General features: G+C 36.2%; 3 protein-coding genes across 5 annotated transcripts; all 3 read right to left on the bottom strand.

Moving 5' to 3' along the window:
• Window positions 1-244: 244 nt before the first annotated feature.
• LOC18011412 (photosystem I reaction center subunit V, chloroplastic) lies at window positions 245-930 on the bottom strand. Its single transcript, XM_006392551.2, has one exon. It carries the CDS (start codon window positions 830-832, stop codon window positions 344-346), a length of 489 nt encoding a protein of 162 aa, XP_006392613.1. The 5' UTR covers window positions 833-930; the 3' UTR covers window positions 245-343.
• Window positions 931-1,278: 348 nt separating this feature from the next.
• LOC18011460 (uncharacterized WD repeat-containing protein C2A9.03) lies at window positions 1,279-4,587 on the bottom strand. Of its 2 annotated transcripts, none has more exons than XM_024150451.1 (10): window positions 4,421-4,587; window positions 3,683-3,971; window positions 3,342-3,509; window positions 3,161-3,247; window positions 2,824-2,958; window positions 2,626-2,736; window positions 2,445-2,536; window positions 2,249-2,354; window positions 1,998-2,084; window positions 1,279-1,913 (listed from the first exon to the last, which is right to left on the bottom strand). In XM_024150451.1, the coding sequence occupies exons 2-10, from the start codon at window positions 3,830-3,832 to the stop codon at window positions 1,500-1,502; spliced, it is 1,350 nt and encodes a 449-aa protein (XP_024006219.1). In that variant the 5' UTR covers window positions 3,833-3,971; window positions 4,421-4,587; the 3' UTR covers window positions 1,279-1,499. The 2 variants fall into 2 exon arrangements, with proteins under 2 accessions (XP_024006219.1, XP_006392612.1); XM_006392550.2 differs by having other exon boundaries at window positions 3,683-3,855; window positions 4,421-4,586.
• A 345-nt stretch (window positions 4,588-4,932) lies between these two features.
• Window positions 4,933-9,488, bottom strand: LOC18011381 (phosphatidylinositol/phosphatidylcholine transfer protein SFH13). 2 transcript variants are annotated; one of them, XR_002897369.1, is made up of 17 exons: window positions 9,276-9,488; window positions 8,823-8,971; window positions 8,470-8,568; window positions 8,079-8,382; window positions 7,868-7,967; window positions 7,465-7,731; window positions 7,265-7,342; window positions 7,079-7,183; window positions 6,954-7,003; window positions 6,763-6,862; window positions 6,527-6,625; window positions 6,313-6,426; window positions 6,071-6,230; window positions 5,589-5,977; window positions 5,435-5,509; window positions 5,245-5,357; window positions 4,933-5,100 (listed from the first exon to the last, which is right to left on the bottom strand). XR_002897369.1 is itself a non-coding variant. In XM_024150403.1 (16 exons), the coding sequence occupies exons 3-16, from the start codon at window positions 8,477-8,479 to the stop codon at window positions 5,337-5,339; spliced, it is 1,872 nt and encodes a 623-aa protein (XP_024006171.1). In that variant the 5' UTR covers window positions 8,480-8,568; window positions 8,823-8,971; window positions 9,276-9,488; the 3' UTR covers window positions 4,933-5,336. The 2 variants fall into 2 exon arrangements, 1 of the variants encoding a protein (XP_024006171.1); XM_024150403.1 differs by having other exon boundaries at window positions 4,933-5,357.
• Window positions 9,489-12,306: the final 2,818 nt, after the last annotated feature.

The raw sequence follows: 12,306 nt of genomic DNA, 5'->3' as shown, positions 1-12,306 counted from the left end.
ACATGAGTTTTGTTTTCTTTGAACATTTGGCCAACTTATAAGTTTCTAAGACATGTTATTACCCATAAAATCGTTTGTAGTAATGAAATGCATGTAGTTTGTGCTAGGCTGCTAATGTTGGACTTAAACCAGCATAAGGTGAAGAACCTAAGCAGTCTTTGTGAATGGCAAAATTAATCATAACAACAGTTGCAACGCGAGAGAGAAACCTTGGACAAGACACAACAACGACGGGAGGAAGAAGAAGAAGAAGAAACAAAGATAGAGAATATATTAGATAGCTTGCGATACAAGTCAAAGATATACATTCATATAGGAGACAGAGATTGGAGAATAATGAATATCAGCCAAAGAAGCTGGGATCGTAGCCATTGCTAGAAGTGGCCAAGATGTAGTAAGCAACGATGTGGCCAATAGAGCCCCAAGCAAGAACATCGACGATGTTGAATCCAATCGGGTCGTTGGATTTCAAGAGGCTGACGTATTCCTTGGCACGATCATCGCCGGCTTCGAAGTGGGTTTTACCGTTCTGCTCCGGCAAGCCCTGTTTGGCCACATTCTCTCTCTGGAAGTTGAAGAAAACGAATCGGCCGAGGAAGAGGGAGAGACCCGTGCTGAGGCTTATAACGACGGATGGGCTTAGCTCGGCTCTCACGACGGCGGAGGAGGATTTTCTTCCGGCGGTGGTGGTGGAGAGCTTGGGTAAGGCGGAGGAGGAGCCACCGAGGCGGAGAGGACGGAGGCCATGGAATGAGATGGAGTTTGGGTTTTTCTGGGAGATTGCAGTGGAGAATGTTGAAGGAGAGAGCAAAGCAGATGCACTTGTCGCCATTGTTTCTTCTTCTTCTTCTTCTTCTTCTTTTGGAGTGCAAATTAGAAATGAGTGGTTTTGGATTTATGATCTTAGGGATCGGTTTTGGCTTCTCTGGGTCATCAGGAGACGAAACAGGATTTTGTTTGTGAGGATACGATTTCGGGTTGATGATGTGGCATTATCTCGTTGGTTCTTTCTGGATTATGAGATTTTTCAGTCATATAGTTTTTGTTGAAGCCCTCGTAGTTTACACGGTTTTTCTTTCAACGCCTTACTTTCTCTTTTGTTAGTTTTAATCCATATCTAATTGATATAGATGCAAACGCTCAGACTTGCCATGGGACAAGATTTGCAAAAACAAATGCGCCTAATTTCTATTCACTCCACTTAAATTAATCTTTTTAATTAGTTGCTAATGTAAACAAAACTCAATTGAAAATTTTAAAAATTAGCAATTAATCAAATGGAGTCTTCAAAATTTTATTAAAAAATGGGCTCAGGCAAATGTTTCTTTTCTATACCCATAGCCATGGCCCTTAACTAGTAATTGCACAACACATCATTTACACCATTAGAGAGATTCAGTTATACACTTTTTAACGTTTTCTCTTGGTCGGGTTTCTCGGTTGAACAAAGCCAGCCACGGGAGAGTGAGGAACGCTCTTTTATTATTGTGAGTGAATGATTAAAGAAATGAATCAAGGTAGGAGTAGTTACGGCGCCGACCATACTCAAGGAGACTACCGTAAGTGCGGTCCCAAACACCGATGAAGAGCGCTTCTGTGTCAGGGCTAAAGGATATTCCCGAGATCTCCCCAAAGAAATCGATCTCTTGCTCTGTTTCATACTCTTTTGAGACGTCATAGACATGCACAAAGTCTGCCGGCTCAGCCATGGCCATGTATCTCCCATCAGATGTGTAGCGGATGGATCTGATTGCCCCGAGGTTACCCCTCAAGACAGCAACAGATTTAGACAGGTTACGTATGTCCCAAACCCGGCATGTCTTGTCTTGGTTACCTGTGGAGAATGTGACCCCATCTGGGTGCCATGCCGATGCAAAGGAAAAGTCCAAGTGTCCTGCTAGCGTTCCCAGTGTCTGTCGGAAATGATCCAATTGAGTTAGAAAGAAAGAGCGTATTTATTTCATAGTAATTGAACATAGAGATGATAGTATCTGCACCTTTCCCGTGTTGGGGTCTACGAGAAGGCCCTCCGGGTTGTCTCCCACAATCGTCAATAATTTACCATCAGGACTCAGAGATGTGTGCTGACAAGAATAAAAAATGATCCATTTTTTAGTTAAATGATTCATGATGTAAAAGATGTCAGATTCCATACCGTAGTTATGACTTAAACTTACTGTCCCAAGTGTGACTGATCGACTTATGACAAAGCAGAAACAATGAATCAAGAAACAAGTAAGGAACTTACATTCACTGGCCAAGGAAAGCGAAAATAGTGTACAAGCTGATATCTCTCCATATCAAAATCTCTGACTCCACAATCATTATTTGATGCGGTAAAATGAAGCGCTCCACTGAAGCCAGGCAGACGCCAAAAGGCAAGTTAGAAGCTGTAAATTGCCCAAGTTGGCAAAAACTACATCGACCAAAAGACAAGTAAATACCTGGGTTTGTTATAAATCTCAATTGCATTGGTGATAGCATTATCATCATAAGTTGTACGTGAACAAAAGCTCACACCAGGTCTATCAAGGTGCTGAATCAAATCAATGGGGAAACAGATGAAGTTCCTTGATCAGATTGCATGTATGTGAAATGCATGATTCGTAAAACTCTAGAGCTTACCTTGCAGATAAGTTCTCCTTGAAATCCGCCAGCAACTAGAAATTTATCTCTCACTGCAAGTGTACTCACTTGAGTCTTCGTAAATCCCTCCAACAAGCTTCCAGGGTGTTTCTGCACCCACACAAGAAAAGAAAGAAAAAATCATCATTAACTGATGTAGATTTACAAGAATCTTTCACGATTCCAGAAGAAACTAACCTCGGATGGGGAAACATGACCTTGAACATTGAGAACTTCATGCTTTCCAGATGTCAAAGTAGAATAGTGGCTCACCAAAAATTGTGACATAAGGTAGACATCGTGCTTAGAAGTTGCCCAAACCAAATTCCTCAACTACAAACCAAAGAAAACGACTTTTTATTAGAAGTCCACGTACATGCTTTTTAGCACAGCAAACGTTCTACGAATCAATTTCTTTCAACTTTTGTGGACAGTTGTAGCAATTTGTACATCCTATAAACCAAACACATGGCATACCGACTGAGCTACCAAAAAGAACTTTGAATAACAAAAATAGCTATGCTTCGATGGTAACCTGGAAATGAAGAATACTTGATTTGATAGATCTTGAATTCCGCCAGAAATCATAAAAAATGGCCCCTTTCTGCGTGACCATGCAATCCTGAGGTCATTAAACAAATGAATGAATGATATGTAAACTAATACTAGTAAAACAAGTCGACAAAGGCTTAAGGGTCAGAGAATGAAAGACTTACTTTCCCCGAGGATTCCCCAGAATTGGGAACATTTTCGTAGTTTTTGTACTGTTCTAGTCTAGTTTGTCTGTATTTCTCACGTGTAATACTAAGCCTGTCCCAAGGAATCCCCTGAATGTCTTTCCCTTTCCGGGCTTGATCAGCTGAAGTGTCAGCTATTTTATTATTCTGAAACCAAAGAGTCCACACAGTAGAGTAAGCGATTGCAACAACATCGAAAAAAACTGAATTCCTAATTATGAACCGATATTATTATTAGCTATACAATTCACATAAAGCATTCAAGAATGGCACAAATAAATTTACATTAATAGACTTCTTACAGGTACAGGCACACTTACTGAGTAGTCAAACTCGTCGACATCGGAATCCGATGCAACCATATCATCCCCGCGAAACTCGTCATCTATATCATCGTCAACCACATCATCCATTTCATCATCCACATCGTCCATGTAATCAGCATCCTCCTCTTGGTGGTAATTGGACATTTTTTTTAGTTGATAAACAGGGCCTTAACATGTAGAAAAGTACCTCTATTACTGAACTCTCAAAGCAAGGGACCACAGAAGCTACAATAGTAGGAAGCTTAATATTCCTACTCACAAGGATGAGGCTCAAAATAGGGACCTAAAGTGAACAATAACATATAAAGACACTATCTTAGGTAAGACTTCAAAAGACCATAACTATCTGTACATATTGCTTGAGCTGCAACATCTAAAACAAGATCTAGCGAATTCATAGTCAAGACAATATGCCAGAGAGTAACAATATCCAACAAGCAAAGCGCTTAGGTACTAGGAGCCCTCTGGACAAAGATTAAAGTGTATTCCCAAGTTCAATATTAAAATCGTAGCCTCATCCCACACGAAACGAAGAAAACAGCCCCTGATTCGGCTACGACGCACTAAAAGTTCAAATTCACAAAGCCGCGGAGGGAAAAGCGAAACCAAATGAAAACCCGCACATGCGTAAGCAATCGTGATATCGAATTAAGAACAAAAGCGGAGCACGATTCCAAAAACTCAGCAACATGGCAATCAAAGGCGTACAAAACATAGGATCAACAAATTCACCTGGCGATGCAATTCGTGAAAATGAAAACGGATTGACTTCGAGAAATTGTGGTTTCTAAATTTAAGTTTGGGGTCGAATATAAAACATCATTGGATTGGCGTTGAGATCGATTTCGAGCGAATTCAGAAAACAAGAACGGAGAAGGAGAGAGAGAGAGAGAAGACAGGGAAATTTATCTTCTTCGTTCACAGGCTTACATCAGTGGAAAAGGACGGTCCCGATTTTTCCCCGATTTTAAAATTCCTTACACTTTCATCATCCTTTGTTTACAATCTTACCCTTCCATAATTCGGGTGTCTCTCGTATTCAATCAAGTTTACGAGGGCTGATTTGACTTTTATATCATTTGCATTCGGATATTTGGAATTATGTAAATATTTTACACAATCTACCTATAACAACTACAAGATGCACCAGATTCCTAAATAATCGTACTACATGATTATAGTATAACCATTCACAATTTTGTTTCTTGTTGCGTTCATGTTAAACAAATGGATTCTCTTCATAGAGTAAAGACATTAGAGACTCGGTAGTGTTTTCCTCATCATATTACCTTAAAAAAGATTTACAAAATCTCATACGATTCTTTTTTTTTCTTCTAGTGTAGTTTCTTCTCTACACCGATTACAACAAAAGGGTTTGGAAATCAGCTTGATACTTCAACTCTGATCTCAATCTACATTATCAACGACAAGATCGAACATCAAAGATTTTCACTGTCCCTATCTTCTTCTTTTTTAATTTAAAAGTGGAAGCAGATGGACCTATGAGGAAAGAAAGATAACAGAAGTTAGAGGAGGAAGGAGATTAAGAAACTAACACCGTTTGTTTATTGGATTTTTTTTCTCTCTCTGTATGTGCAGAAGTTTGGAGCTGTATTTTATGCAAAACTCAGATGTTCTCTAATGGTTTCTAACAGAACAATCTTCTTCTCTGCACAAACAACAATCTGCAGGTGTTAGCTCATCGCAAATCTTGTTCACTATAGCGTCATAATCTCGAGGACTTACGTGAAGTTGGGACTCTCTTAAACTTTCCAGCATTTCGGTTATTTCCATCTGCTTCATCACTGTGGCGTGCAAAACCTGCAACCATCGAACATGTCAAGTCCATACTGTAATTCTAAGTAAGTTTGTGAAGAAAAACAAAGGAAAATCATAATACCCTCTTTGTTTTAACAAGATCAAACTCAACCGATTTTATTCTGTCAAGAGAATCCAACAGCATTCTCTCCTTCTCTACGGGAATTTCAACGGGTTTGTTCCGGATTTCCTCATACTTTTTCTCCAGCTTCTGAATACGCTCCAAACACGGAAGAATCCGGTCTTTCATTGTGAGCTCTGTAGAAGTTGGAATGAGGCTTCTCCTATTATTATCTTCTGTTGGGTTTGAAGGAGTAACGGTGTTTTGTCTTCTCGAAAGCTCAAACGGGATATAACGGAAAACTGCTGCTAGTTTCAGCATAAACGAGAGTACCCTTTTGGCTAGGTTCTCAGATTTTATGCTGTCAATTGTTCCCCTTAAATCATGAAGCCATCGTATGATGGGAGCACCTGGAAGGTACCAGAGGGAAGATGAAATTCAAAAGGTGAGAAAATTACAAAGGAATATGTTTTTAGCAGCAAAGCATGAGTTAGCAGTATAACCTGGTGGAGATGTTTCATGTTTTAAACCGAGTGTTGTTTGATTGAGTTCCAGCATTTGGTAGTGGGATTGCCTTTCTTGGCCTTTTCGGTTAGTAGCTTTGTTAGGTATGGCAAACTTGTCATCGCAACTATAATAGCCATTAACATCTGATGCCCTTGCCTGCATAGATCATATTTTTCCGGTCAGTGATAAGATAACTAGTGTGGTCTGTGACACAAAATGTACCAACACAAGAACTCACTTCCTCATAAGCTGGATTCACATGAGCAGAGGCTGCGCACACCCTTCCAGTTAGAGAAGTAGGAACATCAGAACAAGATACACATTCTGCTGCAGAAGTCTCAGCTTGCATAGCCTGATATTCAAATTTGAATTTGTCATATATACCTGGAAAAAACAAAAAAAAAAACAAAAATTCCAAAACAAACAGATATTGGCTTGATATAGCCATTTACCTTCGATGGATGTATACTTATGTAGGATGAAGAATTCTGTGGGTCACTCAGCTTCCTGGTGATTTGTCTAAAGAGTGATGACTCTCCATGATAGATGAGCTAATAAAGGCACAGATTTAAAATGATCTTCATGAACAAGCCCGGACTATAAGCTGACTCCTACTTAAAAGTTCGTAAGGAAAGAACAGCGTGCCCAAAAATTTAAAAGCAAAATTTAATAGGATGTAGATTTTTACCTTCATTATTTCAGGATCATTCCAGGGTCCTTTATTCGAGCGAAGACACCCTCCATCGCCAAAGCAAGAGCATGAGCCTCCGAGGAAGTCTGGCAATTGACTAAAAGCACAGAGCGATGGAGCTGGTAAGTAATAGCTACAAATGATATTTGAAATTTGTCAGGTGCGGTTTGAATGGAAAAGCAAACTACCTTGAATCAATAACTTCGTGTAATCTGGACAAAGATTTAGGTTCTAGCACCTGCAGCAACAGAAATAAGATAACGTACACATGGCAAAAGTTGACCAAAGAGAAAAACTAGGCTGAAAGCTGTACATGTATCTTTGCGATGGTCTTTGCATCAAGAAACTTCTGAGCAGCAGGCCAAAGCATCTTTTTGAAACCTGTCCCAGCATTTACAATGTACATTCTGTGCAACGTCTGCAAAATGATATGATGACTTGCAACAACCCGGTATGTATGCAAAGAATAATTGACATATGAATTGAGAAACTCAAGTACCTCAGGATAGTAGTTGTTGTCAATCTTCGACATGGCAGCCACAAGATTTGCAGCTGTTGGTGTAAAATTCTTCATGCCCTGTGATTAAACATGACACTGCACAGCTAAGAATATGGAAGCGCTAAAAAAGTAAATTTTGCTTCAGAGCATAATACAGTGCAAGAAAAATTCCAAAACTTGGGAATAGCTTGAATAAGTACCAGTCCTTGCACATCTAGTATTGTAGTCGTGGAACAAATTCGACGCCTGGCTGCAATCGAGCATGCAGGGAATTTCTGAAGGAGAGCTCTCTCAAACTCTTGCACATGGTATTTGAGATATCTATCTATGGTGGTGATACGCATAAGCTTAGCGGGATGAGCTTTTCCAAGTCTTTCAATGTAGACAGGTCTTCCTTCCTTGTCAACTCCATGATACCCTTGAGGATAATATTGCAGAACTTCTTCCAGCTCTTTGAAATCAAAATCCTAGCATCCGAATGCATAGAATTATCAGAACATAAGAGCTTGATGTTGAATCCATTGACTAACACGAAAATTACTTCTCTCTTTTATATGGAACAACAAAGAAGCTGGAGTCAAACTTAAATCTATGACTGCTTACCTCTAGTATGGTATCTGTCCCATACTCTTTTCTCCATCTAAGCATTTCTTCCCACATCTGGATAGTTTTTTCAATGTTAAGATCCCTCGCTTTCAAGAATCTAGATTTTCAAAATGAATGGTTAGTTAGCTCCACTTTATATACAACTACTCACATTTTTATTTCAAGCGACCAGAGTGTTTATGTAGCTGCTAAATAAGGACAAACTAACCTCAGAAGAGTATGGTACTCATCATGTCTAGGAGGCAGCAAGTTTCTCTCGAGAAGGTTGCGGCGGAATTCAAGCACAACGCTTTCCTCTTTTTCATCCCGTACATCTTCGATGGAGACTGAAGGAATCCGATAGTCAATTTTCCTTTTCCCTCTTTTCTTCAAAGAATGAGTGAACTTGGTGGAAGCATTAATCGCTTTCTTCTTCAAATTCCCGATTTTGGAGCGCCGCCTCTCATCTTCCGAGATTTCAAAGTCTGATCTTCTCTCCCTAATTTCCTCAAGGGTTCCGTTTTCTTCAACTCCTTCAAATAGACAAATCAAAGTAAGTATCTGCAAAGTCTCAATATCTATCAATCAGACATAAATGGAGAACAAACAACAAAATTTACCTGACATCATCAATTCAAAGGGAAAGTTTCTTGATGCTACGCGGATTCAGAGGACATGCATGTGACTTATTGCACCATCACTTATGAGACAAAACAAACCTGGAGAAAGAGAAGGCAACGGTTATACAAAGTAGGAGATATCAAATCAAGAATCATCTTTTCTTTTTTGAGTTTTTCCAATTAAATGTTTGCCACTGAATCTTCCTGTGATGGCATTAAAGGTCATGTTACACGGCCATAAACTCCAAAGCGGAGATTCCCCGTGAACATAAGAAGTAAAGTATCCCCCACAAGATATTTGCCTCAGCCATTACCACCAAAAAGAAAAAAAACATAGAACGAAAAAACCTAACCTTTTTGTGCTTCTTGATAATTTCTACCAGCTTAGTATACGAAATTAGCAGAATCCTAGTGAAAGCTCCAGATCTGCTCTTAAAGTGGGGCTTATGAATACATTCACTCGATTTCTCTGCATTTAAGTCTTATCTACACTTGTCTTGTCCTAAAACAAACAAAAGAAAAAAAAACGCATTACTTTAGCTCGCCATAAATGCAATCTCGAAACTTTAAAAGAGACGAAACCGTTAAAAATGAAACAGTAGTCAGAGGAGAGGAGCATCGAGAACGAAAACCACGAAGCTCCTCCTCTTTCTCTCAATGATTCACCGACACTTTAAAACCGCTTGAAATCGCAGCAATGCCGATAGAAAACAAAACGGATCTCACACTCGAATCTCGGGAAACAGTGAACATACCCACCGACGAACAGTATAATAAAGAAAGGACTTTTAAACTCTGAAATTTACCTTGACGAAATACGATCTCTCCGATTCCAGTAACTCCAAACGATCGGAATCCACGTTAAATTAACAAACGAAGAAGCGAGAATACGAAATTTCCACAGAAAGTAGAGGGCAAGAAAAGGGTTCTTCGAGGATGGAAAAAGTGAGATGCGGAAAGAGAGAGAGAGAGGGAAAGATCTGGATTTTCTCGCGTGTTGTTGTTGTTCTTCTTCTTCTGCTTCTTTTAAGTCTTGAATTTCGCTACTTAATAATATTCTCTTTTGCATTAATATAAAAAAAAGGAATGAATAAATAAAAATTCTCTTGGTTTGGTATTATTAATTTATCTGTTGGTCCCTTTTTCTGTGAACAAACAATGGGGAAGGTGAAAGTTTTATTAAGCTTCGTCAGTTTGCTTTTTCTTACCCTTTCTTTGGTCTGCCTTCATTTTGCATGCGTGTCCTTTTCTTCCTTCCCCTTCCCTCTATAAGTGACTATTAAATTATTCATTCAAATGTAAGAAAAAAAAAAAAAGCATCACGATTTTCAACTATTTTGATAAAATTATTTTCTCGACTGTTCAATAGATGTTGTAAGTAAGTACCCTTTGCCGACAAAAAAAGGTAAGCATCCTTTAAACATAAGTACATAACATAATGTCTTGTCTTATATAAATAATTATTGTTAATTTAAATTTTACGATATCTATTATGTTGTTTAATTACAACGAAAAATGTAGATATTGAACAATTATTACATTTAATGTATACATACATACAAACTTAGTAAAATTAAACAAAAATGTTGAATAAAATCAGACCTTTAAGTCTTACACATATAGAGATCAAAAAGGAGAAAGAGATTGTTTTCTTCGAGTTTAGAATTTTTAGTTTTTTGACCACAAAATAGTCTTTTTTATTATTATTTGAATATCCGCACGTTACGTGCCAATTTTTCTTTTCAAAATTTTCAAACTTTATTTTATATTTTTATAAAAATTAATATAATCATTACTTATTACTTACTTATTTGTTAATATTTATTCTAAAAATTATAAAATATTAATACATATTGAATATTATTTAATAATTTAAAGTTATATCAAGATTAATAAATATCATTTAATATTTTTAATTAGTTATAACATAAAATTTTGTTTAACATTTACAGAAATATTAATTGATAGTCAATTAATTAAAAAATAAAATTAATATAATCATCATTTCATTTGTTACTTGTTAGTATTTTATTATAAATAATTTTAAAAAATTAATTTAAAATATATCTTCAATATTATTAAGTAATCTAAATATTATTAACTAATATACAATTATATAAAAATTAAATACATATCTATCAATATTTTTAATTAGTTATAACATAAACTTTTGTTTAACATTAATATAAATTTGAATTAAGAGTCAATTAATAAAATAAACTTTTCATATTCTTTAAGTGTTTTAAAATTTAATATTAAAAATTATTAATTAAAATTTAAGGACATGTGTCAACCTATTCCTTGCTGATATGTCAATCATATGAAGAAAGTTAAGCAACTTTTATATATATAAGATAAGTCACAACGCATAATTTCTGTTATTTACTTCTTTGCATTTTTTACAGTATATCATGTATCATTTTATTCAAATCGATTTATTGGTGAACTTTTTCTGATCAGATTATATTGGGAAAGAAGTATTCAAAATTATTATCGTTTCAATCCTTTTTTAATAATTCAAAAATATATTTAATTGGGTATAAAACCAATTACTAAATCTGCATGATTTATAGATAAAATATTAGTCAATAAACTAATAGCTTGAATGACATTTAGTAAGATGTAAAAAAAGAAAAAGGTTGATTAGTTATGTAAATCAGTAAAGTTCCATGAGATATTTTAGTAGAGCTAAAAGCGTTTTCTCAAAAAGAAAAGAAGAAATAAAAATGTTTTGTTTGATTAGAGCAAAAGGATGGTGGTAATGAATTGCAGTAAGTTGACTTTTCATACAACCACATATGGATATGGACACGTGTCAAGACTTTCCAGCCTGCTGTATTTAATGCATGCTTCCCCATCATTTTAGATTCATACTAGGATTGTGGATTTCTAAAGCATTAAATAAATGACATTCTGATAGATTAATTATTGTGTTCTAATAATTACTACACAATAGTACCAACTCAATATCTATATGTATTTATTCTTACCAGTATCATACATCGATTGTTTTCAAGCTGATTATTGAACAAACGGTCCATTGCATCACTCATGGACTCTTACCACCAATTTTGTACCATTTAAACAGCAAAATAAAAACTGTACCTTATTTTTGCTTTCACGATATTTTTTGTTAAATTCTTTTCACGATTCCAATTTATTTTGGTTAAAAATAAACGGGTCCAGCAATAAATGAGAATGGTCCCATCAGACATAACGGTACGTTAAAAAAAAACAGCATAGAACATAGTTCAGTTCGGAGGGAAAATATTACATCATTGTCGAATGATTTTATTTGAATCATATATTTTTTTTTTACTTTTTACCCCCTATGTCTAATAAACGACACAAGACACTGTCGTGTCTTCCTATGTGACTCCAAAACGCATCATCAAACCATCATTCGCGCCATTAAATTTCCACTTTGCTATTCAATTGCGTGCAGACAAATAAATTCCAGTTAAAAGCATTTAATGTTCGGGAACTCCCACCAGCAAATAACCACAGTACTAATTACATAATTATTGGTATCATTTTTTCTTTAGGAGGTCGGTGGTCCAGAATAACATTTTTACATCTATGCATGATGTATATGTAGATGTATACACGTGATATATATATATATAAGTAAACAATGCGTATACAGTGTCCATAAGGGACCATTACAAGTTTATAATACAACAGGCAATACATCCGATATGTAAATAATCTAAAATGACTGAAAAAAAACATAGTTAAAACATATATTCCCTTTGATGTTTTCATAGATATGTAGAGAGTGATGTATAATATATATAGACAAAATTAAGTAGTCTAGTCTAACCAGAGAAAAAGTAT

The sequence above is a fragment of the Eutrema salsugineum genome, unplaced genomic scaffold (genome assembly GCF_000478725.1).
Source record: "Eutrema salsugineum unplaced genomic scaffold, Eutsalg1_0 scaffold_7, whole genome shotgun sequence".
In the NCBI taxonomy this organism is placed as follows: domain Eukaryota; kingdom Viridiplantae; phylum Streptophyta; class Magnoliopsida; order Brassicales; family Brassicaceae; genus Eutrema; species Eutrema salsugineum.
This window is presented reverse-complemented; position numbering and strand designations above follow the sequence as displayed.

Excerpts from the sequence above, each read along its gene's own strand:
- LOC18011412 (XM_006392551.2), bottom strand. The coding sequence starts at position 832 with ATGGCGACAAGTGCATCTGCTTTGCTCTCTCCTTCAACATTCTCCACT.
- LOC18011460 (XM_024150451.1), bottom strand. The coding sequence starts at position 3,832 with ATGTCCAATTACCACCAAGAGGAGGATGCTGATTACATGGACGATGTG. Across the intron at positions 2,085-2,248 it reads GCTTTCCTTGGCCAGTGAAT|CACACATCTCTGAGTCCTGA; the intron begins GTAAGTTCCTTA and ends TATTCTTGTCAG. Across the intron at positions 1,914-1,997 it reads TAGACCCCAACACGGGAAAG|ACACTGGGAACGCTAGCAGG; the intron begins GTGCAGATACTA and ends CATTTCCGACAG.
- LOC18011381 (XM_024150403.1), bottom strand. Across the intron at positions 7,732-7,867 it reads GGACAGATACCATACTAGAG|GATTTTGATTTCAAAGAGCT; the intron begins GTAAGCAGTCAT and ends TTCGGATGCTAG. Across the intron at positions 7,004-7,078 it reads AGACCATCGCAAAGATACAT|GTGCTAGAACCTAAATCTTT; the intron begins GTACAGCTTTCA and ends CTGTTGCTGCAG.